This window comes from Apostichopus japonicus, chromosome 12 (assembly GCF_037975245.1).
Source record: "Apostichopus japonicus isolate 1M-3 chromosome 12, ASM3797524v1, whole genome shotgun sequence".
Classification (NCBI taxonomy): Eukaryota; Metazoa; Echinodermata; class Holothuroidea; order Aspidochirotida; family Stichopodidae; genus Apostichopus; species Apostichopus japonicus.
In genome coordinates this window covers 9,026,692-9,054,336 of record NC_092572.1, presented here as the reverse complement: position 1 = coordinate 9,054,336, position 27,645 = coordinate 9,026,692, and the positions used below count along the sequence as shown (strand labels likewise).

At 36.4% G+C, this 27,645-nt stretch overlaps 2 protein-coding genes across 3 annotated transcripts; one reads left to right on the top strand and one right to left on the bottom strand.

Annotated features, from left to right (window-relative positions):
• The first annotated feature begins 43 nt into the window (after window positions 1–43).
• LOC139977469 (uncharacterized) lies at window positions 44–13,922 on the top strand. 2 transcript variants are annotated; one of them, XM_071986814.1, is made up of 5 exons: window positions 44–416; window positions 7,097–8,379; window positions 10,952–11,020; window positions 12,230–12,319; window positions 12,586–13,922. In XM_071986814.1, the coding sequence occupies exons 2-5, from the start codon at window positions 7,117–7,119 to the stop codon at window positions 12,661–12,663; spliced, it is 1,500 nt and encodes a 499-aa protein (XP_071842915.1). In that variant the 5' UTR covers window positions 44–416; window positions 7,097–7,116; the 3' UTR covers window positions 12,664–13,922. The 2 variants fall into 2 exon arrangements, with proteins under 2 accessions (XP_071842915.1, XP_071842914.1); XM_071986813.1 differs by having other exon boundaries at window positions 48–412; window positions 12,586–13,919.
• A 134-nt stretch (window positions 13,923–14,056) lies between these two features.
• On the bottom strand, window positions 14,057–27,258 carry LOC139977470 (protein rolling stone-like). Its single transcript, XM_071986815.1, has 4 exons — window positions 26,809–27,258; window positions 19,989–20,114; window positions 18,663–18,897; window positions 14,057–17,738 (listed from the first exon to the last, which is right to left on the bottom strand). Exons 2-4 carry the CDS (start codon window positions 20,040–20,042, stop codon window positions 17,176–17,178), a joined length of 852 nt encoding a protein of 283 aa, XP_071842916.1. The 5' UTR covers window positions 20,043–20,114; window positions 26,809–27,258; the 3' UTR covers window positions 14,057–17,175.
• Window positions 27,259–27,645: the final 387 nt, after the last annotated feature.

Below are 27,645 nucleotides of genomic sequence, written 5' to 3'. Positions count from 1 at the left end.
GTTTGGCCCAAGGATCAAAGGGACGGTGTTTTGACTCAGCTTTTTGCAGTCTATAATCCTACACAGTGCTACTATCAATATCAACAAATCCTGTTGCTATGGCGGGACACCCCCTGTGGAACGCGAAAGTTCAATAATTTACGTCAACACTTCAGTCTGTTCAAAAACGTTTGGAATTAAACATTTAGAGTTAAGAAGTTAACCGTGCCACTTGTTTGTAAATCAAATAAGCTTTCGTTTCGAGGAATACGGATGTAGAAAGCCTGGACTTCATATTGACCAATATATAGGAAATATTCGGAAGGATATAGGGGCAATATTTAGTGTTTTTTATTGATGACATTTTTATCAGAAGTAAATCAAGATGAGAGAGGAGGACGTTATCTGAATGATGCTTCTTGCACAACTATATGTAAGTAAGTCTTTACCTTGCTCGATAATGCTTCTTATAACAATTGAACATGTTCATTACATTTAGATGAAGTGTTTGTAAGTAACTTCAATTTCGTACATAAGATTCAATTTCTTACATTAGTTTCAATTTCTTACATATCTTTCGATTTCGTAAATAAGTTTCAATTTCGTACATAAGTTTCAATTTCGTATAAAAGTTTCAATTTCGTACATAAGATATAATTGCTTACATAAGTTTCAATTTCGTAAATAAGTTTCAATTTCGTACATAAGTTTCAATTGCTTACATAATTTTCAATTTCGTACATAATTTTCAATTTCGTACTTAAGTTTCAATTTCTTACATATCTTTCAATTTCGTACATAAGTTCAATTTCGTACATAAGTTTCAATTTCGTGCATAAGGAAGATTCTGTTTGGATCAAAACATCAGGCCCTCTAATGCACTTTTACATCATTTATACCTACACCGGTTTTTGTAGTAGATAAGCAGTTTGCTAACACTTGCTTCTCTCTTGGTCAAGCCCATAGCCAGAGTAGCAGACTTTTTTTTTTTTGGGGGGGGGTGGGCACATCAATGCAGGAGGATCGCCATCCTGAGAGAGGGTTCTAAGGGTAGTGGGTGTCAACTTTTTGCTTACCTCATGGGGGCTTCGATGCCAAATTATGCCATCTTTTCCCTCCAATTTTATTCCATTTTTCTGTTGGTGTATAACTTTACCTCTTTTTTGAGCTATGAATTTTGAAAAGTAACGATCTGTTTTTTTGGAGGGGGGGGGCAATCCGTGCCCCCTCCGTTCATGGCAACGTGCCTGATTTTGGTACATTCTTAGCATGATAACCAAAGTAAACGTGTAGCCTATAATGTTTCCTTTTCGGAAAAAAAAGTTCAACCAATTGCTTCAGCTTTTAATATAGTTGAGATACGATTATCTATAGAATTCTGGGATTGTTTGTTTTTAAAATGTATGATACTATTAAGCTTTACAGCTTATACTTAAAGTGTTGAAGCAAACGTTAGGAGGACCAACAGGCCTTCCGAAAGTCATGGGTCAAGATATTTCGGACATCACGCATTAATTTAATTTTTAATTTAAGGAATCGTTACGGATATTTCCATTGTTTTCGGACTAGAACTTAATTCGGTCAAGATGATCATGTTGGGTAACTGCATATATATATATATATTGTCATTTGAATGAGGGCGGGCTGGAGGGGGAGGGGGAAGAGGAGGGGGCAGGAGGAGTTTTAATTTTAGTAGGGAATTGTTTGGTCTTATTTTAATGTTTGTACTAGCCTGCTCCCCGCCTCCTAAAAAGGTACCACGTACACTGCTTGAGCGACTCAATTTAAGTTTGATTTCGGTTTAAGAGAAAATGTGCTTTTCAGTGTTATGACATCTTTCTCCCGTGTACTCCTCACCACCCCCTCCTTCTAAACGAAAGTGGTTACTACGTCGCAAAATCATGCAGTGTCCGAACTATTGAAAATTAAAAAACATATCTCGAGTGTACACCTTCCTCTCCTGTTCATTAAATTCGTTTTCGGCACAACAAAAAAAGCTAATTCGGGTTTTATTCTTCAAAGTCACTCTACTGTAGCTTGTACGTGCATACACACACAAGGGTTCCAGTGCCATTCCGCCATAGGTACATATAGCCATACCTTTCCGCATACACGAGTTCACACAGTTTTTCTATTGCGGAAAGAGCACATTTTCTATGGCGGAATGTACAGATGGCGGAATGACACGGGCCCCGTACACACATACTGTACTATATGTACCATCAAGTGCAATGAATACAACGGACATGAGAATTATCTCTGCTTGGTAGGGCCCTACTAATAAATAATCAATATAGTATACAATAGAGGCACAGTCGTTTGATCTTTATTGTAATTGATAGAAGGTGTTCTTGAACCCTGCATGCATAAGCCAGCTTATTTTGTATAAGCGAGTTCAATAAAAGAAAATGTCAGCTTAGTCCAAGGCAACAAGATTTAAAACCATGCTCTTATAATTGACATAACAAAAGCTCTTTTGAAGGCCCAGACGGCCTTTTGGTGGTTTGGGTTATTAGCATTAGCCCGAAAAATAGGCCAGCATGTATTGAAGGAGGACGTTCTTTGGATCATGTCCCCATTCGTCGCCGGACCGTATATTCCACTATAAGAGAGGGGTGTTTTGTATTTGTGTAGAATCAAAAACAGTCGTTGTTGTGTCGTTGCCCAAAGTATATTGAGAACGACACTTCACATCCCTAACCTATTTTAATTTAGTGAATTTATATAAGTTTTTGTTATTAAGCCATAACCTATCCCGACCTTTTACCATTGTTAAACTCGACGCCAACCTACTATCGAATGGTATGGTCCAAAATAAAGTTGTTTTAATTCCGCCTCAAAAGAAAAAGAATTCGTTCCTTCCATGAAAACAAACTTTGAGCAAACTGCTTATCCACTTAACAGCCTGTGTAAGAGAATGCGTAAAAGTTCTGTAAGAGGGGCCTGACGTTTCGATCCTAGCAGGATCTTCTTCAGAGGCTGAATGACAAGTTACAGTAACAGAAGGGACAAATACACACACAGAATACAGATAGGTTAATGAGCATGGTGAACACAAAGAAGATGTATATATTAGTAGATATAATCAGCAGAGAGACTGTGGATACAACACCTTTGCACCATTCAACCTCATGGACTCAACATTAATGATCAACCTCTCCTCTGCTCCCCCACCCCCTGCCCTGTCACCCCTCTTCTCGTAGCTCTCTTCAACCTTTTTTTCTCCACACTTTTCTGTCTTTGTCTTTCCTTATTTTACTCCCTACCCTCTTCCTATTAATCCTCTCGTTGTCCCTCGACAGTTTATCTCTATACCTCTCTACTAATATTCTTACATTCTATCTCTTTTGTATTCTGCTAGGATCGAAACGTCAGGCCCTCTTACTTTTACACGTCGAATTTTTATTGTCTAATTTAACACTTTGGAATGCCAGGAAATATTTGCTTTTATAATGTCAGAATATTAAAACCTTTTAGCAATTCTAGTATGTTAAATACTGATGAAATACTGCTAACCTTTAAGCAGGACCAAAGCCTATGATCCTGTCCACATTTTGTGATATAGAAATATGGAAACGAATTGAAGTTCTGTGACCTACATAATATGTTTATTATATATAGCAATATCCTTGCCGGTACGTATTATTAAAATTGTGTGTCAATCTGTGGTATTTCATAAATAGCGATAATATATAAAATAACTACACAAAGAAGGCAGCCATGTTTACTATTCCACACTATTGGATGTCATTTCATTATATAGAGCAGTTTGTGTCCCACAAATTGAGTGTAATTGCGACTTGCTTCTCTAGCCAACCTTTGACATTTAGGCAAATGTATATAACCAAACCGAATTAACAAACTATATGTTTTCAGTAACCGGTGTTATCTCTAACCGTGGCAATACTGTAACCACCAAATAGTAGGAAATTCTAGTAACTGCAGCTGATAAATGTCATGTCGTCTCAGAGGAATCTAACAATATTGGATGCCGGATTTTGCGTGACGTCATAGCTCTCCCTTTTCTGAAGTTCCATTGAGAGCCGATAGCAGTTAAAATAGGGATAGTAAAGACCGATAACACAAAGAAAAGCACATTGACGTTGAGAAACTATATAGTTACGGAAACAATAAAGTACGTAGAAAATATGTTGTCTGGCATCATATTTGTTAGCATATAAACTCAGAAATATGAAAACTGTAGATTCCCTCATCTTTCACTCTTAGCATATATTACGAGAGTTGCTACATACACCAAGAAGTACTAAATTGGCGCCATTGTCATGGTTTGCCGTTACTAAGGCATTGTCGATTGGATCAAGACGCGTACAGCGCGTCCTTTCATTGTTAGTATAATTACAGATTCAGATATAGCCCCATATAGGCCTATACACTGCTGTAGCAGATAAATGCGCGGTATGCTATAAGTATTGCGAAGATCGACACAATAATCAATATGTGCACGCTACTTAGCAGGATTCGATCGAGCTTTGTTGTGCTCCATGTAATAGAAATTCTGTGGTTGTCCTTCAAGTACCAAATGTTGTCTATACATGCGATGAGCTCGTGTAAAAAACGTGTCTATAGGCCTGCCTGTACGGCGCTGTTAAACGTGCGATATGCAAGCATTTATACGTGTTTGTTCGTTAAATGTTTTTCCTGCAGTAGGCTAAAATAACCTTTTTTCCGTCCCCTCGCCGAAGTTGATAAATCTCTTCCTTCACTCTTTTGACCCTTCGACCAGCCGCTCTGATCCTCCACCTCTCTCCACCTCTCTCTCCACCTCTCTCCACACCTCTCTCCACCTCTCCACCCACCTTTCCCACCTCTCCCACCTCTCTCTCATATATCGCTTCTGCGTTTCCTCTCTGAAATACCTAAGCCTGGCTATGCTATTAATGTGTTGGCTCTTACGTACGTTTAACGGCAAATAGAATCAACGTAAAACACGTATAAAAGAGAAAATGGGGAAAATACAAGCAAAGTTATTTTCTGCCTTTATTCACTTTTTCTTGAATTTCATTTTGTCATTGAATTGGATCTAGGTCCAATACAGGGTTTGGTTTAAATAAAGTTAATGTGTTCATGTTGAGATGATGATTCCAAGTTTGAATCATAAAATTGGATTTTTAATTTTTTTTTCTAAGAAAACAACATATGAAATTGGTCACTGTGTATATACGGTATGACGTCACACCTGGTTGTCTCGTGCTTCACTATTAGTACAAAACTGTGTCAACTTTAATGTTTGTTATCTCCAAAAACGCTACATTGGAGTACTGTAGATTGCTAACTTCACTATAGGATCCATAGAAGTCTCTTTTATCAGTCAAAAACTTCTCAAAACATTTTCTCCCGGACTATCATATTAATACAGCTGTTTCGTTTCAATTCATGATTTAACCTTATCAATCTGACATATTTTCGATTGAATATTTAGCTGAGTTGAGTTCAGATTTCTCATATTTACACTACCCACAAAGTTTCACTTTTGCTTTGAAACAATATACCGCTACTCTCTCGTCTTCACTAAAATGTTATCCAAAACGACGATAAAAGTCTTTCATTTAAGAGGGTTGGCCATGCAGGGATATTTTCGCCCCAACAATCTAACAACCCCCCCAACCCCTCCCTCCCCCCCCCTCGATTGCACAGTCCCAATATCCAACACAACGAGTATAGGGTTGGTCAACATTGGCAACCCGTGAACCTTGTGGGGCATTTTTGGCCTTTTGACAGCTCGCAGAGTGGCTAAAGAACGAAAAGCTGCGGGCGTTACATTTAGTAATTCCAATCTCTAATGGACGGATCGATTCGTGATATTTTCAAGAGCCATTTATTGCATCCAATCGTTATAACTCAAGAGAGTATTATCATGGAGCTCTGTTTATAGCTCCATGGTATTATATTGCGTGTGAAAATCGATGCAATGCTAACGGGATAACACCTGTGTGGTTGTTTTAGGAGACGGGTGTTCGATACATCACCTGCTGTGGTTCACCTGGTATCCCGCGTAGCAAATGCTCATTTCATTTTTCTAAATTTCCATCGGCCATGACTAAAAAATTCCAAGATTTCATCCGTTAAAATATAACTTTATACCATGATCTGTCTCCGCGGAATTTGCTCGAGGCGAATTGAGTATTGTATGGAACTTAGTAGGTATATACGTCACACTGTACTAAATATTACACGTTCGGGTTTATATTGTGTACATTATCCGGAAATAAATCGGTTCATATGCCATTTGCGGATGGAGGGGGGGGGGGCATGGGTAGCGGGTGGGGTGAACAGGAGTGAACTCAGTGAAGTGGGAGAATGCACCCTCCAAAATATCAATACGTAGATGAGTTGGATGCATGGGAAAGTGTAATAGCAGAGTGTAAACAGGTGGGTATGGTTTGTAAATTGGTAACATTTTGGAACTACGCCCCCAATTTTCACCCCATGCAAACTTTTCCCCTTCCAAATCTATATAGTACCCATCTGAAGGCGTACAATTTCTGTTCCAGTGCAATTGAACTAGACTGTGCTTCAGTTTATGAACTTGGTGATAAACAGTTTGCTTTTCCGTGTCCTCAATTGAAAGGCTCTTCCTAATATGAAGTTATGTTGATCACACCCTCATTGAAATTTTCAAAAGACAACATAAAGCGTTTCTTTTTTATTCTTAGTGTTTGTATGCTTTGTTTCTATTTTCCTTTGTTAAGCGCTTTGAAACTAAGTAAAATTAGGCGCTATATTGATGTTATTTATTATTATTATTATTATTATAATTATTATTATTATTATAATTATTATTATTATTATAATTATTATTATCATTATCGTTATCGTTATCGTTATCATTATCATTATCATTATTATTATTATTATTATTATTATTATTATTATTATTATTATTATTATTATTATTATTATTATTATTTTTTTTATTATTTTTTTTTATATATTATTATTATCATTATTATTATTATTGTTAAAGGGATCTTCCGGGCGGAAGACAACGTCACACTGATACGAAAAGGGTGAAAATCCATACTCTTAGATCAAAACCCAATCGCAAATTTTTTTAGCTTTAGAATATTCCATTTGTGTTTCTTTTCTTTTTCTTCAGGAAATCAACGCTCTTGTTGAATGATTTTAACAATGTCACGATCAAATAGCGTCGGACCGTTAATCGGAAACCTTGGAACCGAGGAGACGATTGAATCACGCGGTATAACCAAACCGAAAAACCTTCCTCCGATCAATAACTCTAATGGTAATGGAATCGTCAACGACGCGGTGGTCACCATTTCTAATGGCATGGACAAACGACCATCCGATGTATCGTTTGAAATGTCTTCGAAGATGTCCAATGACTACATCATGGATGAAAATGACGATTTATACGATTTACCGTTTTCGGTCAGATATCGCGATGATTTGAATTTGACTTTCTACCACGGTATGTCACCACTACTGAACGCTATGCGAGTGTTCGGTTTGTGGCACTCCAACGTCATCGATCCACATGGGTCGAAGGTTACGAAACGAGGTCTATTCAGGAAGATCGTCAACGGCAAACTATATGGCGTCATCGTTATGATTGTGCTCTGGTTAAATTTTCTACGCTTTGTGCCGTCATTCTTTGTCGGCGCTGTGTTGGACCCGGACCGACTCTACTTCAAAATGATTTATGTTACATTCCTGTTACAGTGTGCCCTGAACCACACAGCTATATTTTTGGCAATAACTCGAAAGAGTAGCATGTGCCAATTCTTTCATCATTGGGAAGTTGCAATTCAGTCGGACCACTATAATCGAATTAACCTGAATTGGCTGCGTCGCTGGTGTCGGATTTTTGCCATCGTTGGCATTATCTATATCACAAGCCATATTTTGAACCAGACGTTCGGTGTCTTTGGACCGATAGAGAGCATTCGTAATTCTTCGGATATTTTCGTGGCTCCCTTCTCACGGGATATAGCGCTGCACTTATACGTGATCGTAAGCAACATCTTCTGCTTCGCCAGTTGGATCTATACCATCTTCCTCTTCGTCACCGTTTGCATTTGCTTTATTCGTCAATTTGAAAATTTTGACGCTCGCTTTGCGCGCGCCATCACAAAAGCGCGAGCACGCAAAGTATTTCCGGAAAACTTTGAAGATCTTCGCCACGACCACGAAGACCTCTGTTACGCGGTGCGTCTCTGCAACGACAGCCTATTCACGTATCTTAACCTGATCGCTTATGGAACCATGGTACCATTAGCCTGCTTCCTGTTATATAATCTACTATTCAGTAACTCCATTTCAGGGCACTACTCTGCATATTTCATGTATATTGTCTGGCTCATCTCTATATTTGTGAATATCTGTGTGGTCTCGTGGATAGCGGCCCTCGTTAGTTCGAAGGTAAGTAGGTATAATACTAAGTATGGTGGCATTGGGTAAAACTTCATGTGTTCCCTAAGCCCGGATACTGTGTTTTACATACATTTACTGATAGAAACCCGTTGTAAGCTATGTTTAAATTTCACATCATTATAATCACCTTTTTTGCCAGTGCAAAATTTTAATCTAAACAGCCTTAAACGTACGAACACAGCTTTCATTGATGTATAGTGCATCAACGAAAAATGATAGTTGCAATTTGTAATAGCACATCATCCATGTACTGGAATTATATAGCAGACACATTAATGCACGCATGCGCGAAGTGAGGGAAATTCCATTTGCTTAATAGTAACGGCTGTGTGTAAGGATCTTTAGGAGTACTAATCTAAGCTGTCATTCCGGCTTAATCTGATCAAAATTCGATGGAATCACACATATTTGTTTGTCGATGTTTGCCCCGGAATGCATCATTTGATGAATGAAATGTTTTTTTTAGAGATGAGGGGGCGGGGAGGGAGAGGAGGACCACTTACCCCCTATAACATGGACAGTGCCCTACCCCAGTCTATATAAATTACTGGATCTGCTCCTCAGGTTGCACAAATAGAAAACAGACCTTATACCAGTATCATTGATCTATGTAATAGAAATAACTGTGACGAACAACTAAGAATATTTTTTCCCTACTTGAGAGATCTCAAAGGCTTAATGTTCCTTCACACCAAAGATTGGAGACTTAAACAAGTCCGTAGTACTTTAACATTGTAATTTGAAAATATGAAATAAAATGAAAGAAAGAAACATAACATTCACAACCAAGTCAGAAATTGAAAGGTGAAAGCAAATGGCAGTGCAGGGGCGTATCCAGGGGGGCGCAACAGGCGCGCGCCCCCCCTATTAGCCGTCACCAAAAAAAAAAAAGTTTAGCAAAAAAAAAAAAAAATTGATGACGACCTTTATGTGAGATGTCGGTGATCGCTCAACCCCCCCCCCCCTCCCGTATGCTTTATTTTTTGTTTGCCAAAAAAAGGTTCTGGCGAAGTTCGGCGGCATAATAGTTTTAGAAACATAGATGGTAATTGTGTTTGTATTATCACTATAAACACTAAGTGACATGCCAGCCATACTAAATTGTGCATTTTGTGTCCATTTTTACTGGAAATGTTGCTTATTATTAAGGTCGAAAAATGGATCACATATGGCACCATTTTGCATTTCAGCCCTTCTTCGAAAGCAAAAATTGTCCACCCCTCCCCTTAGACCCATCCCCCAGGACGGCGATCATTCATGCCTGACGCCCCCCCCCCCCCTAGTGGAAAATCCTGGATACGCCCCTGCAGTGTGACATCCAAGATTTATAAAATGACAACCTCCCCCTGCCCCCTCCAAATAACATTTAAATTAGAAAATCTCCCGAAACGGAGAATAACCCCCCCCCCCACCCCCTCCTCTCTTATTGGTTTAAAGATCCTAACTGAGTTAATTGTCTCATTAAAGAGCCAAGGTGTTGTACTTTCTAAGACAACGTCAACTTCATTTGACAATTACGTAATTAAATGCTTACATACCTCCTTCCTGGCAACCTTCGATACACTGGCGTCGTAATCAATTACAACAGCTAAGGCCAAGCATCTGATCGATCACCTTAAACGCTAATGAAGAGGAAGTATTTTAGTACGTTTAAACCAGAAACAAATTAACCTTGAATGACCGGTTACATCCTAATAACATGCACTGTTTGTACATCGCATGTATACATCTTCTACCGTTTATACACTAATCAAATAGTACACATGTTTCTCGGGCGTTCGGATAATGAAATTTTTTGTAATGGTATTACTCCCAGCGTGTGATGGCCAGTACATGAAGCTTTGCCAATTAAAACCCATAACGAGTTATTGTCATACCATTGATATATGTCACAAGCAGCACTTAAATATACTTGGCTTAACTTTTTGCAAACAGCGCATGTGCAAACCATAATTGAAATCGTACAGGTCAAACCAGGGCATTTTTTCGTGTTGAAACTGCATTAAATTGCATAGAGCTGTTATATTTAGTCATAACAGGCGTTACCAATTGTCGTGGAAAAGGTATTTGGCTGCATTGAAGATGCTTCATCAATATAGAAAGTGAAGCCAATTGAACTACACGAAGGGTGGGGTTGGGGTGGGTGGAGTGGCGATGGACGGGAAGGTGATTTCCACAAAATGTAAGCTACTTTATATAGTGGTTTGTGCTAGAAGTTGACATCTGATGTTATTCTGTTTGTTGTTGCAAACATAGCTTCCGGTACCCCCGTCTTGTCGCCTACCTCAATATTCGGCTCTGGATTGTCTTTAGTGAAATACCGCCCTCGACATTGTCAAGTACGAAAATTGTAAACAATCCCTTCGTGATTGTAACATCACACGTCATAATGTACAAGCATGCTCAAATTATGAGATTTCAAAAGGAATTATATTCATTTCTAAAATATATCTGAATATGTTTTTTTTTTTATATATTTGTTTCATGTTTATGCTGCATTTTTGTTGTTTATGTCGGTTATGTATCAGCTTTTGTATTTGTTTGTATTTCCTTATAACAGGCTCATGATCCGCGAGAGCATATCTTTAAGATTGACTTGAAGAATGTGACAATGGACCAACTTCTCCAGGTAAATAAAGTTTGCAAGCTACTTCAGATAGGTAAATGGTTGTTAAAGGGTTACAAAATTTAAGCGTATATTATAGCATGTGTATATATATATATATATATTTAAAACGAAAGCTATAAATAAAACTCAGCATTAGAACTTTGCTACACTACGTAAGTATGACGTAAAATACTAAGGACACCTAGCCAATTTGCACCATATTCATAACATTTTTTGTTTGTGATATAATCTCATTTAAAATATGTTGAATTTTTTTCGTAAAAGCTCCTTTTGTTTTCATTGTGGTAGACATATATTTTACCTTACACTGAGTACGTATCTGTCCATCCAACGTTGAGTCCAGTTTTGGCCGACAACAAAATACAGATTGCAGACAATTTTGACAAGCCGATAAATTGTTAGCAATTTAATTGGTTAAACTGTCGTTATTTTTTGCTGGAGGGATACGGGGAAGGGGGTGGGGGACACTTCTTAATGGATGATACTAAACACTATTGATTATTTTTTGTCCGTTGCGTTGAATTAAACGGTCACTATAACTCGTAAATTAATAAGGTTAAAGGAAGTAGTTTTAATCACGCGAGGTAAATTTTCTTCGCTTGATCAAATGGTAACGAATGATGTGTGGATATTACGTCACAGAGAGAGTCCATATACTCGTACATACTTGTACCCGTGGTCTAGCAGAGTTGCGTACCCGAGGTACTCTTCCTTAAGGCTGTCGTCGATTAGTACTCGACTTTACACATACGCGTTACTTGTACTCGTCGGAATGCTGGAAATTCAGTGTACAGTTTACTGTAGATCTATATGTTGGTGCAAAATTAAGTACTCGCCTTTAGAGGCTTGTATTCGCACTCAAACCAAGCGAAATATTCGTGTAATCACGTGTATACTTGCGTGTTCTCCACGTGTACTCCACGTGTACTCCAGCTGTACTCCAGCTGTACTCCACCTGTACTCCACGTGTACTCCACGTGTACTAACCTTTTACTCATTACTTACAAGCCTCTTAAACGTGGCTTGAGTGATCGAAATAATACCAGGGAGTTGTTCCATAACAACTCCCTGATAATACGTTGGCACACACCATGAATTGTAACCGTAAATCGCGCCCATTTTTAATTTCATTGACAGAATACTTTCACTTTAAATTTTTCTTTTCATTTCTCTCTCCGCCTCTCCACCTCTCTCTCTCTCTCCACATAGATGCAAACATTTCTTGCTCGGCTATCTAATGAGCCTGTGGGATTCTCCATATATGATTTAGTGGTTCTCACTAAACCGTTTATTTTAACTGTAAGTACAATCTTAAACGTGTCTATAAGATTAAAAGTAAATAAAAAGGAAGGATAAATTTAAGCCCATATTTGATTTAACAGTATACCATCAATCTAACTGTACACCCCCCCCCCACACCCCCTACTCACTCACCCCTCTTCAGCCAAGTGTCAACACACGGTAAAGCAAAGAGAAACGAGAAAGAAAAACACTAATTGATCGATTGAGTTATAAAATCATAAAATTGTTTAATAATTCTCAATTTATATCGTTTCCATTCACAGATTGGAGGTCTTGGGATCACATATTACGCTCTGATTTCGGAGGTTCAGACGTCGGAACCACCAACGATTGGCACGTGATGGAAAAACGTCAACGTCATCATAACTGTTATTTACGTTATACAGTGGTCTACATCAGACATCACCGAAGAGGTTACCGGCCATCCTCCTATACTGCATTTAACCAGGACAGAGACTGCTTGAAGTGTTCAGAGGAGGTATAGACGTTATAAAAATCGTCCTATTTCATCCTTGACACTAATTTGCCAAAAATGATTCCAAGATACTGTTAGTCCTCCTTCTAAACAGGCCCGTAGCCACGAGTTGGAAGGGTATTAGCAATTTGAGGAGTGACACCGACTTTAAGGAAAAACTACTCGTGTCCTGGAAATTGAAATTTTCGTACACATGATGGTGTGAATGTGTGTGTGTGTGTGTGTGTAGAGGGGTGGGGGGGGGATTCTGCACAGGTTGGGCATCGACTCCCCAGTGTGACCAGGCCTGGCTACGTACCTGCCCCACTATCTGCGCCCTCTCATCTGTCGTCTACCTTCCTCCAAAGGACACGACACGATAACGCCAAAAACAGCCAGATAGATCGCTCAGGAAAGCCGTAGAAACATTCTTCAGCAGTCTTCAATTTTCCTAAAGCACATTTATGAAAATAAAAATTAATGATTCATCATCCCAATGTCACCTCAGCCAATCGCTCCCCACCCCCCCACCACTCTCATCAGGCGTGGTGATTGGATACTCAATACTGTTTCAAATCGGACCGCAAAGTTTCTGGATTTAATTATAAAACGATAACTCCGCTTTTTTTTGGCGAATCGCTGGATAATTGTAGACGAACAGCCGTCGGAGACTTGATCAAGTCTAAATTAAGAATAGTTAGTCGTAGCAACGGCGTAAGATTACTCGAGTTATATCACATTAAGTTTCCAATTACACTTTGTAGTACCGCTCAATGTTAAGGTTTCATGTAAAATTATAAAGGATAAGTTTGAATTATCGTTCTACTAATGTCTTTCATGTTTCATGAATTCGGGTATTGAGAACAGATCTCTTTCTTTTACAAATACATTCCTTTACAAATAATTTGGGGAAGGTTTTACTTACTTGTATTGCTATTTTTTCATATATATTTTGATAGAACTTTTTTGGGCGCGGAAAACAACAGTTAACTCTTAAACATCAATTTTTACTTTAAATATTACATGGTATTTTTGGACTATTGCAAGTTTTTATGGACAAAATCAATTTGTTCTAAAAAAGACAAGAAATAAAAAGAAATGGAATGATATGAAAGAAGACACTCATTTAATATGGATTATTTAGAACTAAGGGGAACTTAACGGCAGGGGTGGAGGTAGGGTGGGGTGGGGTCTTAAAGACCATGTAAATATCGTTTGTTATTTAAACAATGTTGAACATAGATAAAATTATAGTTGTAAATACACGTTTTTTTAAAAAATTTTTAGTTAATTTAATGCACCATTCTTGCTCTGAGTTGGTTCTTGTCAAACATTGTAGTAACTAATAATATCGCACAACTTTAGAATAACAGCCACGATAACAGAATAGAAGGGAGAATAAAATACATTGCATTTATGCTCAGAAAAGTGTGTTTTGTATATTTTTTACAGCGTTTTCTCTCTCCATCTCCCTCTCCCCCCTCTCTCTCTCTATTCTCTCAGTCATTCTCTATCTCGACACTCTCGGCACTCTCGACCCTCTCCCCCACCCCTCCTCTCTCTCTTAACATGTGTTTTACTTTTTGTTTTAGAATGTGGATACGTAAAAAAAATACGTGTATTTGACAAGAAGGTATATCAAATGTCGCATAACATATACAGGTTTATTATATACAGTATTTCTTAAATACATAATTCATTGATAAATAATTTACTAGATAAACATATATGAAAGAAAAATGTTTAATCACTCAGCTGATAAATATCAAACATTATAGAAAGGACTCGTTATAGACATTAATATCATGTTTTTATGGTTCTCACTAAACCTTGTTCAGTTATTACAGCTATCAAAAGGTTGGAATGGTCGTGTATATAGGTTTAATGCTCCCTGTATAGTCACGTGTTCGTAGCTTACAAACCTTGTAGCCTGATTAATTTTTGTGTCCGCATATAAAGCGGGTTCGAATCCCGGTGGAGGCTGGAATTTTTTTCACTGTTCTGGATTTTCCAACTCACTACAATTTCAATTATATATAATTATTTATATTAGAATGTGACCTTTAACACACAATCATTTTTGAATGCACACCGACGGGTTCAAATTAAGAATTTCCGAACCTTTCGTTCTGATACCAGTTATGAGACCCGTCTTCACATATCCCGGATGTGACCTATTATTTATCTTCGTAAATGACTTCCCATTGATGCAATGTATTGTCTCAAAATTGCTGATTCGGGGGTTATTAAATGTTAATCGTTTTACTTTAATACTGCCGTTTTAGGTGGGATTCTCCCAATATTTTAGGTGGGATTCTCCCAACAAGGTAGGACACATCATATGGATTCTAAAAAGAAAATTTGGTTATAGACGTTGCAGTACATGCATTTTAAGTTCCTCATGGAGAAGGAACTGTAATTCTATATATAGCGTAGCCGGTAATGTTGCAACAATTTTCATGGTAAACAAGGTTATAGTTTCTGTTGTATAGTGTAGGTTTCGTGAGAAAATATTTGGAAATTGGATATGGTTGATAAAACACATGACTTTTGGTTGAGTCCGTTTCTGATGAAATGACGTCACGTGATACGTGTCCATAGTGTTGTAAAGACACAAGATATACGAATGATAAAGAAAAAATTAATATTTTAATATTTTAAAATATTTTAAAAACTTGAGGCTGATTAGCTCGGTGTAAATTTCTCTATCCCCAACTAACGTAATCATTATCAAACATTTATGTTATAATTACCACAAAATAATGTAACAAACATAAGCGAACAAATGTTATGTTAACCACCAATGTACTAGAAACTTAACCAATATAAATTACTGAACACTAATGTAATCATTTTTAAAACCACTATAAAGTTTTATCGTTTTTGTAACCAATATAATGTCATACCTCTTTTTACAGGTGATGTAACATTTAAGCCACAAATATTATAAGTAAAATCAACTAGTATAGTATTTAGCTTTTGTTTATTACATTAGTGGTTAGTTTTCATACGACAGTAGTGATTAACCAGTGGTTATACAATTTTGTTATTATATGAGTGGTTAATTGTTATGTACTGCGACAGTAATTTTGTATATTTACACGAAAACATTCGGAAACATTTGAAATAACACAGAGGAAGAACGAATAATAAGCGCCACCACTTTGTTCTTTATATTAATATACACATAATAAGTTAATAACACTATCCATACCATCACATGGGGATATATGTCTCGCTCAATTTACATACACAATTCTGGACGATCATTGCTATAGTGACACAGTTGGCTATGTTAATCAACAAGGCATTATTTAATTTATGGGACACATAATAAGTTAAATAACCTTATCCATACCACCACATGGGTATATATGTCTCGCTAAATTTACATATTACAGTCTGGGCGATCAGTGCTATTGTGATACTGTTAACTATGTTAATTAACAAGGCATGATTTAATTTACGGGACACATAATAAGTTAAATCACCTTATCCATACCATCACATGGTGGTATGTCTCACTTAATTTACATATAACATTATGGGCCATCATTGCTATTGTGATACAGTTGACTGTGTTAATCAACAAGGCATTATTTACAATATGACAACGAGAAGCACGTGATATCTTGCTATGAAAAAATGCGTAGACACTATAATAATTCAAATCAAGTGCGAATGGTTTTATATGGTGAGGAAAATATTCACATGGATGTACTATAAAATTTGGTCAAGAGAAAATTCAATAAGTGTGACCGTTACAACTATATTAAACGTATTTGTACGATTATAACTTTTTTAATCGGCATTTCATTAACAATTTTTTTTTTAACAATACGTTATGGTATTTGCATAGTTGATTTCTGAAAAACAGCATTAAAATTCATACAAAATTCTGATGTAAGAAATACTTTGATATAAGTAAAACGACAAGTTGCGGAAACATGTATGGCGTCATCATTACGTAATATCCACAAGATTTTTGGATAGCCTACGCTGAGGTCAGAGGAACGATATCTCTCTGTGTGTGTGTTGGTTTGTCTAGTAAATCTGTTGGTAACTCGTTAATTAAAATATTCTAAGAAGGTTCTCCAAACAATCACACCATATAATCCACAGTTAACCTCTGATACAATGATTAGTGCTTCAAGCGTAGCTGAAATTTACCATACAATATTGAGTTTGTTTTACTGACCGAGATAAAAAATAAATACAAAATAAAACCTCCTATAATATGTAGGTCTGCATAGCAAGCTCATAGAAATATGAATACAAAAAAAAGGTTGATTAACTATGAATTGTTTTTAAGAAGTTTTCTTCTCACAAAAACTTAAAAACACACAGATCTGTCAGGCTAATGTCTTCATGAGTAAATTTATTTTATTTTTTTTATTTTTTAAGGATGTTCGTTTAAATCGGGCGATTTGTTTAATTTGACATAAATGAAGGTTCTCAATTTATAAAGAGCGTAGAAAACAAAATGGAAGAAGGGAGCTACCAATATCGAAATAACCAACGAAGCTAAAAAAGAAATTAAACGATTATTTTCCCAATCGACGAGTGAAGCATAAAGATACCGGTCTCCGTACGGGTTATGACCACCGAGGAGGAAGTAAACAAACGTGAACGTAAAATAAGAAATACTGAAAACTATGACGTACATAAAATGGCCAATTCTCATTGGTGTAGCTATGACAGAAATGTCGATGAGAATGAGAACACTGGAGAATGCATGCGTGTGGAGGGTAAAGATACTCGCTTGCTCAATTTCTGGGTTGAAATCGACCAACCAGTATGCTAACGAGACGAAGAAACTGCCGCTGTATGATGTCACTTGTAGTAGCCAGGTCAACTTGACGAACCATGGCACGCCGGACAATGGTGATGTTTCTTCTTCTGGGGTTTCCATCCCGGATGTGTGGTTGTCATTCATTTCTATCGAATCACTCGCCCTTACTCCTGCAAAAGATTAAAACATATAATAATGTATTAATAATAATAATCATAATAATAATAAAAATAATTATATATTAATGTTTTATAAATATGGAGTCTACATGAGAGTCATCTTTGGAGATGTGCAAAATGTGTCCCACAGACAAGCTTTCTCTCCTCTCTACCACCCGACCCCCACCCACCCCGAATTAAGGCTTTGAAAGCCCTCTTATGATGCGTTGTTTAATTTTGTTATAAACCATTATGTTTGCGCATATGATTATTCGTGTGAGAGTTCAAGGATATTAATAATAAAATTAATTGATCGACCAAAAGAGAGGGAGCATGTTCTGTAATGATTTTTCATTACTGGCTCCTTCAGTGTGGGTGTGTGGGGTGGGGGCAGAGGGTGGGATGCACAACTGTGCCCGTATTAAACAAATGGGGCGGGAAGGTTTCCCAGGTTTAAACCAGACCATTAAAAGGTGTGGAACGTTTAACCTCATAAACAAATAGTCGCAAGGAAACTTCATATCCTGAAGTGACTATACAAGTTTCTATCACCCGCTAAGTGATAACATGTTGGGATGTTCTGACTGACCGCACAGTTACAGTATAATGGTATTGATGTGGGAGGAATCCTTGAAATGTACCGCACTATGTATACATAAGAGAATGCATAATCGTTGCTGTAGTATAGTCACTATCATCATACTACAGTCATCCCGTATATAGTTCCTAATTGCATGTAACGTTAGGTTTGCCATTGCAGCAGCAACGAAGTATAGTTCACAACAGCGAACTGATTATGGTCAATGTCACATTCAGCGATACTAACATGTACTAAAACAACATAAAAAACGACACGATAAGAGTCTACAAAACGTGATAATATAATATAATATACGATACATATATACGATATATATTTATTTTAAGCGTCCTTACCATAATTCTTTCTAGCTAAGCAAATACTTGTTAAAAGTGCCATCAGGGAGTAACTTGAGAACAGGAACAACGCCCAATTAGATGCATAAATCGGCCATTTGAGCTTGGAGTCAACCGGACGGTAAAACCGCGGATCACCCCAGATGAGAATTATCGCGGTGTTCCATCCTATCTGGTATAAGGCGAATAGTAGACGATATACCAAAAAAGACACCGGCTGTCCGGGAATGCCCCACTGTTCAAAAGAAAGGAAATAAAACGAATGATATGAAAGATTAGCAATTTAAGTACAAGAAGAGCGTGTCCAGGACAAATCAGAGAAGATCGCATTATAAAGTAGCATAGGAAGTGGGTCCTCCCCCTCCCCCTCCCCCTCCCCCGTTCCCCTCCCCTCCCCCTCCCCCTTACACACACTGACACATAGTCTGGCGCCGAAGTAGGTGAGGTAAACAGCAACAGTAAGATTGAGTACAAACAGTTTTAGTGGCTAATAAAAATATTAGTCACTGAGGAGACTTAAAGCCACAAACACGCAATAATTCGATAAAATCATAGAAAAATTTCTCTTAAAATTAAGCAACACCCTGAATCATAAACAACTGTTAATATTACTATTTTTTTAAAATTAAAGCAACACAATTTTGAACAGTATATATGCTATACACCATTATATTGCGATTTCAAATATACATTATACACATAATGAATGGTTATGAGTGCAATAGTGCAAATATTTCATGAGTTGAAAGATGTAATTTGTTCCATTCAACGAGGCGCAGCCGAGTTGAATGGAACAAATTACATCTTTCAACGAATGAAATATTTGCACTATTGCACGAATGGAAACCATTCATTATTTGTTTTATACAACACCTTCAGATTTGGATATAATTGGATGTAAAATGCACTCATGCAACATATTGTTTTGAACAGACAGGTTTCTCTGCTCTCTTACCATTGAAAAAAGTGCTACCAAAAAAGTATAACGCATGGTTCTATCATCATAGCGTGCAATAGAGCGGATTTTGCATGCAATCGACGAGCAATTGACCAATCAAATATCCGGAATGTAATTAGGTGTTGTATAAAAGTATATATCTCATTCCAAAATGTTAAGGATTTAATTTTAAAGTCATTTTGTTTATTTTCTCGTTAAAACTAAGCAGTACCCCAGTGACATACTATTTTTTTTTCTATAGAGCTATACGCCTTTGGTTGCAACCGCTTCAGCTTCACTTTAGGCTGACATGAATTTTCGATAAAATAAAATAAAATAAAATGATGATCGTTAATTTTTCCATGCTTGTGATGTGTCACGATAATTACCTGAAATTGACAAAACAAAGTCGGATCAACCTTCCCAACCGAGAAAGTTTTCATCTTGGATATAGTTATATCTCCTAAATGTCTGCTACTCTGATCTTGACGAATGGTTCTGTATAGTACTTTATCCTGTAAAATAACCAATGAAAACTATATTTATCTAATATAGTAGAAATATTAATACGGGTATGTACTACCCACATCGCATTCAGACACAAATGAATAAACACGCCTTACAATCATACAAACGCTGTCAGTAACGATACATGGTGTATTAATTACCCTCATATATTTATAAACTCTCCAAACTTTGTGATGAACAATTCAATTTATTAATTTATTACCTCACATATGTAACATATGTAACATATATATATATATATATATATATATATATATATATATATAGGCTATAAACATGCAACATATATTTTAGAAATATTAACAATATGTTTTAAGCATATGGAAAGTAGTTGCAAAGCTGAGGTTAAAATGTTTATATGTACATTTGAAGGTTGGCATGCAACGTAGAAATATTCACAGTTTTACTTTAACATATAACGTCTGACAAATTATCTTGGTTTGGAATCTATGCCCTCTTCAGTTCTCTACGACGCATCACGCTGCGATATGGCAGGCCAAATACAGATTTAAAAAAGGGGCGGGGGTGAGGGGCAAGGTCGTTAAATATGAGATTGGATTTAGTTTAACCTACGGCAGCTATACGCCTTCATATTCAGATGATACGCTTCGAGTGCCCTGATCTCTTTACAAACAGCATAGGCTATTCTATACGATAAACAGTAGGTTTATGATTCAAACATTGTCTGTTCTTTTGTATAGAGTTTTTATTTGACGCTGACAGGAATATGTTTCTCAATTCCGTAATTTGAAGCAGTATTTCTGGATAATATTGCACTTATTTTAAAAGAATAATTAAACGATTCAAGGACAAATTTTAAGGCATCATTTTGACCTTGATTATGTCATTGCCAAATATATTGAGAAGTTGGGAGCTAGAAAGTACTTCTATGTAACTATTCAACATTTCAAGATATTAAGCGTCAAAATGTGCTTATAATTTTCAAGATGCTCCTACTAGGCTCAAGTAATAATGACGTCTGCGCCTCAGTTGAGGCCTTAATGTTAATGTTATACTAGTATACATTGTTTGACTTCTATTAACTATAGACCAACGCTGTTCATTTTAACTTCATATAGATATCAGAGCACATTTGCGTGAATTTCAACAGTATCGTTCTGGACAAATTTGTAATGCAGTGTAAACAGTGTTACTAGCGGTCAGAATATTTTATAATATTTTGCTAATTGAACTTTTGCCGTATATCGGAGGAAATGCTAAATACTGCTTGTTTGCTATAGCTTAAACAGTCCAGCCGCTTGCACTGGTTTCCTGGAAAGGGGATGGGAAGAAAGCGAGGGATACGGCGAGGGTGGGGGCGAGGTGGAGGAGGGGGGGGGGGGTGGACGGATGGGATAAGAAAACTGAAAGGATAAATTCTACCTTATAAGACATCCGCATACGAAAGATTTCCCTATAGTCAGGGTGGGTAGTGAGTCACATGGGAATAACATTTTGCAATATGATTAAGTAAAAGGGTTAACTCATTAAGTTAAGGGTTATGAAATACTTAAAAGATGAATAAGTATAGTTAAAGCACAAAGTATGAGTCGTTTTTGCCTTGAATACTATACTAAATGTGCTTCTTTCCAGACACAGTAAGTACACAGATATACTTGTACAGATAAAAACGCAACGTCCAGATTGCAACAAATCAGGACTTATGATTTTGTAATGAGTTGTTGTAAATATTAAATATTATTTAATTTCGTTCTCTCGTAGGAAATTTGAGATTCCATGAACTATAACATGTTTAAATAGTCCATAACCCAGTAATTATATCTTTATATCAAGCAGAAAATCATTGATGTGTTAAAACCAATGCTGTGGTTGAGTTGGTACGTCGATACTAGAATAAAATATAGATGCAATGAAGTGTGGCCAATGGGAGTCCTCTGATTGAATCCTGGTAGGCTAAAGTAAGTAGCCTATATCTATATAGAACATCAGAGGCATCATTTAAGGTTTTCTCATTTGAAAGGGTCTGCTAAACTCGATGAATGCAAATTTAAAATGAGGTAAAATTTATTAATATGATTGCCAGTCGGTATGGAGTGCATTAGTTTAGGCATTATTGGGGCTTGAATCACACTTACTGCTTATATGTTTTATATATATATATATATATATATATATATATATATATATATATATATATATATATATATATATATATATATATATATATACATATATATATATATATATATATATATATATATATATATATATATATATATATATATATATATATATAAATGAAAATCGTAATGAGTAAGAAAATCAAGAACAGTGAAAAAACTTCCAGCCTCCACCGGGATTCGAACCCAGGCCTCCCGCTTTGTACGCAGACACCCTAACCAACTAGGCCATGGACGCTGATTGTATGTCCAGAGGTTCTAAACCGGTAAGGAAAGTCGTAATTCCACTGTAGGCGTTTGTCACCTGTATATATATATATATATATATATATATATATATATATACTTACATACAGCTAACTAAACAATCTCTTTAATTTTAGAAGACATCGTTTCCACCTGTCATCATACATGATTATGGAAATCTAGAATCACCGCCATACCGCACGCGACAAAAAGAAACTATAAAAATAAATTTGGAATGAAGGTTGAACTTGACTCTTCACTTATTTTAGATCTTTTCATAGATATGGAAATCATACATTAATTTTCCGGATCATTAATATAGAAAAGAAACTACATTGAAGTAGATATCGCATTAGCATATGTTTTATAACAATCAATTAAAAACATGATGATTACACATCAAAAAAAAAAATAAAAAAATAAAGTAAATAATAGGCCTAAGTTATCAAAAACTATCTAGAGTTGGACTTAATATATCTTCTTCAAAATTACGTGAATGGCTTTAAAAACAGATTCGAGAAAAAAAGAAATACAAAAATTGAATTTTGAACAATTACCGAATTCTGCTACACAATCGGTGGTGAAAAGAGGCAGGTAGGCAAAGGGGACAGCTTATCACCGGGCTCACCCCCCCCCCCTCCCTATTGTTTGGAAGTGGTCATATTATATTTTGAAGATGTAGTGAACATTATTTTTAAAAAAACTTGTTAAATTGTTCTTTCTCGAGACGTCCGCGAATGCCCTAACGGACCCGGCGTGGCTTGTGATGTATAGTCCACATTATCCTCCTCCCGTCAGACCTGTTCATAATCTATCTAAATAACGGAATGTCTGTTTCCACTCTTTGACAACAAGATGCCTTTTGTACTCTGTTATCTTTACATACCCTCCATCTAAAAGCCGGTAAGTCCACTTGATAGAATTATTTTGCAAGACTCTCCACAGATCCTGTTCTAGCTTTTATCGATGTTTTCACAAGCCCTCAAAGTTCCTGAGTTCGCTATAACCCGCGAACCCATAATTTATTTTACTTAAAGAGTACCCGGAAGTGACGTATTGCACCCCCCCCCTGTTACCTAATGAACATGTTGAATGTAATTGTAATTATCTTTACCGTGGTAAGTATTTTTCCGTGAGAGGCTAAAGTCACAGAACCGAACTCATAAATTGTAAAAACATGATTGGGTAAACTATGCGTGCGAAAAGAAGGCAACCTTTGTGTATAGAACATCTCGATATAGCTGCAAAAGGCTGTATGAAAAGATCCCCAATTACTGAAAGTATGGCTTGAAATTGATTGTGCCTAGAGTAATATTACGCGTGCATATCTTATAGACTATATATATACTATATATATATAGTATATATGTAGTATATATATTTATATATATATATATATATTATATATATATATGTATATATATATAAAGATATATATATATATATATATATATATATATATATATATATATATATATATATTGATTGATTGTGCCTAGAGTAATAGTACGCGTGCATATCTTATAGACTATATATATACTATATATATAGTATATATATATATATATATATATATATATATATATAAAGATATATATATATACATATATACATATATATATATATATGTATGTATATATATATATATATGTGTGTATATATATATATATGTATATATATGTATATATATATATATATATATATATATCTATATGTATATATTATATACAGTTTTCTAATAATTTCTTAATATTTTATTCACATTTATGGAAGCTTGTTACAAAGTTTTGACATTTGATGAACATGGTATTACAAGCGGATAGAATCTTCGATATTCGCACAACAGAATCAGCACAGTGTAAGAACCACTTACAGTTATACCTTAAGCAATGCAAAACATCGAAAAGTATAACCATGCATGCCTATAGAGAATCTACCGTGCTGTTGTTTTCTTTTCAAAGAGAGTTGATGGCAATAACTAGTTAAGTCAATCAATTTTGTATCAATTATGTTCGTACCATAAGATATTTAAATTGACACCCACACAATAGGTTGTTATTATACTTGTCACCAATTGTTTTACCCCCAGTAACAGTCATATATAGGGTTCCTACACTTTTATGGTCTAGTTAGATAACTATGACTTTAAAGCCGTTGCTAAGGAAGATTACCGGTGACTCATTCCTATAGGCTGAGTTTTCCCCGGTCTATAGTTTACACATGAAAGCTATATTGAATATTGCATGCTACTGTTCTCAGTATATGCAAGTTACTTTATTATTACTCAGACTAAGCTGTGTCGAAAGAGGCTTTCAAAAGTGAAGCTGAATGGGTTGGGGGTTGTACGTGTCGGGACGGGGGGAGGGGGGGGGGGTTGTGAGGGGCAGAAAGCCACCGGGCACTAATGGCCCTTCCTCTGCAGAACTTTATTTTGGTTGATACCAAACGGGCCCTTTAACCAAGAAATGGTAACAGTCGTGTAACCGTTTTCATTTTCAAAGCTATATTCAATGTATATTATCCAATAATGTTGATATATTATCCACAATATATCTCAATGATTGTGTGGTATATAATTATGAACAAATAAATTACGATTTTATTTTATTGTCTGACAATACTTTTTGCTAATACAAAGGATCCAACTGAGAGCATCCAAAGCATCCATAGAAGTATCTATAGTCTAGCCTAATTTGCATATTAAGACATATAATTTGCATACAAAGACTCTTGATCCTTTAAATCAGATACCTTATAGTTATCTCTTCTGGGTTTAAAGAGGAACACTTCACCGATCTCATACCGTGGATGTTCAAAAATGTAATTTAAAACTGGTACAGTACCTGGTGTATGGTCAACAAAGGCAGTTGCGTCGCGAGGCATTTGGAAGAGTGGGGGTGGGGGAGGGGGTGGGGCAGGGCACAGTAAGATCAGGTCAACATTTGGGGAGGGGCACAGTATGAGAGTTTACTTCCAGGACTTGCATCAGCTTCAAATCAGAAGAATTTTGGAGGTAGATGCAAGTTACTGAAAGAGTTGTGTATATTCCTGCCATTTTTTGGAGGGGGGGGGGCGGGCTGTTGGACATGGCAAATTTAATTGGGGGAGAGGGTGACTCCACGAGGAATCGAAAATTATAGGCGGCATGTGCTCCACCCGCACCCCCCCCCCCACCCTCACTTCCTCCCTTGAACACGCCACCGACAAAAATGTAGCCAGCTACTTGATAATATAATATATATTAATAGAATAACCTATAGCACTGTGGGAAAGATGGTTATCAATTTGATATCAGAACTTGTTTAATAGGGAAAACAACAAAACCATATTTATGTTATAACCGTACGGGTATTGGGTGAAAAAAGATACGTGTATATTTAGCTTGGGAAGATAAGTAAACATTTGGTTTTCCAGTATAATGTCTGACCTAACTGATGAACCTTGCACAGAATTAGCGGATGTATGGCCCACAAGAGGATGTTGAAATAATTTATCAACCTACTTCGCACAGCGGAACAACATTTCATTTGACATTAATGTTTCCACGCACAACTTAGACAACTTATATATAAGCAGTACGGATGTCGAAAGAAAGGATATAAGAAGCACCATCTTGCGTTTCGATGGCTATTTGCCAACAAAAACTGAACTAAATAAAGTTGAAGTAACAAGTTTGTATCAAGTTTTGTACTAAGTCCAATACCTTGTCACACGACCGTGCGACAGTTTACCTCTGGTCATTGTAAAACCTGTCACACCCGCACACCCCAGGCTGCGCGCTCAATGCAATCAATAGTTTCCCTGTGCTATTGCGCCGCATCCAGGCGTCTCTAAGGGGCATCCTATATCTCTTATTCGTCGCAGGGTGCCATTAACATATTTGGTGTACATGTGGGTAATGGAAGGTTTTTGTATCTGCTTCCTATATTGCTTTGGAATTCATCAACTTAAACTGTAGCGTAAACAACAAAAAATGTTCGTATAGGTAGAGCCACATGAGAACCTCCAACACCATGTACTCGAATCTAAACAAAATGTAAATCTTCTCCCGCTGTGAATTGAAATAGTCGAGCAGTTGATACAGAGGACATAAACCATAACCTGCATCTGCTATAATTATGACAGAGATATTTGTGAAGAACAAATAGTTAAAAAGAGAAGACACAAAAATGAAGCCCAAATGTAACAATACTGCTCAGTATGAACATTTCAAGTTATACAAAAATTGCAGAAATTATGAATTATGATTGAAGAAATATGTGTAGTGAATGATAAACAAAACAAGTCTACTTACCCTTAAACGTTTGCATTCATATCCCAATAGTGCAGATGGATGGAAACTTAAGATATCTTTAAGAAGAAGGTTGGGAGGGTTTACGAAGACCACTTCACGCACCGATGATGCAGGCGAGACGGACCGCTAAATTTGATTGATTTATGTCGAAATTGATTAATTATGAATCCAAACTTAGAGCATAAAATATCAAAACATTATGTGATATATTCCGGTCAAATTATGAAATCCAGAATCACAACTTCCAATTGTGTAACATTCATTCTCTTTAAAAAGAAATATTATAAAATCGCAAAGTCTTCTTCAAGTGGAATCAGGGACACACTCGACTTTTAGACGCGTATGTACATATATTTTTAATTAATATTATCCATATATCTAACGCAACATCGTTGTATTGTAACTTCCTACTGTATAGCATAATCACTAATGATTTAGTAAGGCAGTTCGTTTCAAACTTAAGAGCGCCTATAACTTCGATTTGTAAATGGAACAGCTAAAATATTTTGGATTAGCCCAATAGTTAAAGATGAAATGCTACATTCACCTTCACATATAAAAATGTACTGGTGGGTTCAGTCATGATATGGAGCTTGATATTTTACCCCAACCCCCCCCCCTCCAATATTTTTTATACATATAAACATAAATACATGTATGCTTTTTTGAAGATTTTTGCAGATATTTAGTCATCTTTAGAGAAGTAATTGTTTAGAAATTTTGTAGGACGAGGCGACTGTTAAAAGAGGGTGGGAAAAAACGTTTGGAAAGTTAGCTTGTATGACCTTGCGCTAGACATTTCAAAGGAAGCCAAGCGAATGATCTGAGGCATATGGG

Excerpts from the sequence above, each read along its gene's own strand:
- LOC139977469 (XM_071986814.1), top strand. The coding sequence starts at position 7,117 with ATGATTTTAACAATGTCACGATCAAATAGCGTCGGACCGTTAATCGGA. Across the intron at positions 8,380-10,951 it reads CGGCCCTCGTTAGTTCGAAG|GCTCATGATCCGCGAGAGCA; the intron begins GTAAGTAGGTAT and ends TCCTTATAACAG. Across the intron at positions 11,021-12,229 it reads CAATGGACCAACTTCTCCAG|ATGCAAACATTTCTTGCTCG; the intron begins GTAAATAAAGTT and ends CTCTCCACATAG.
- LOC139977470 (XM_071986815.1), bottom strand. The coding sequence starts at position 20,042 with ATGAAAACTTTCTCGGTTGGGAAGGTTGATCCGACTTTGTTTTGTCAA. Across the intron at positions 18,898-19,988 it reads CTTTGTTTTGTCAATTTCAG|TGGGGCATTCCCGGACAGCC; the intron begins GTAATTATCGTG and ends TCTTTTGAACAG. Across the intron at positions 17,739-18,662 it reads CTTAGCTAGAAAGAATTATG|GAGTAAGGGCGAGTGATTCG; the intron begins GTAAGGACGCTT and ends AATCTTTTGCAG.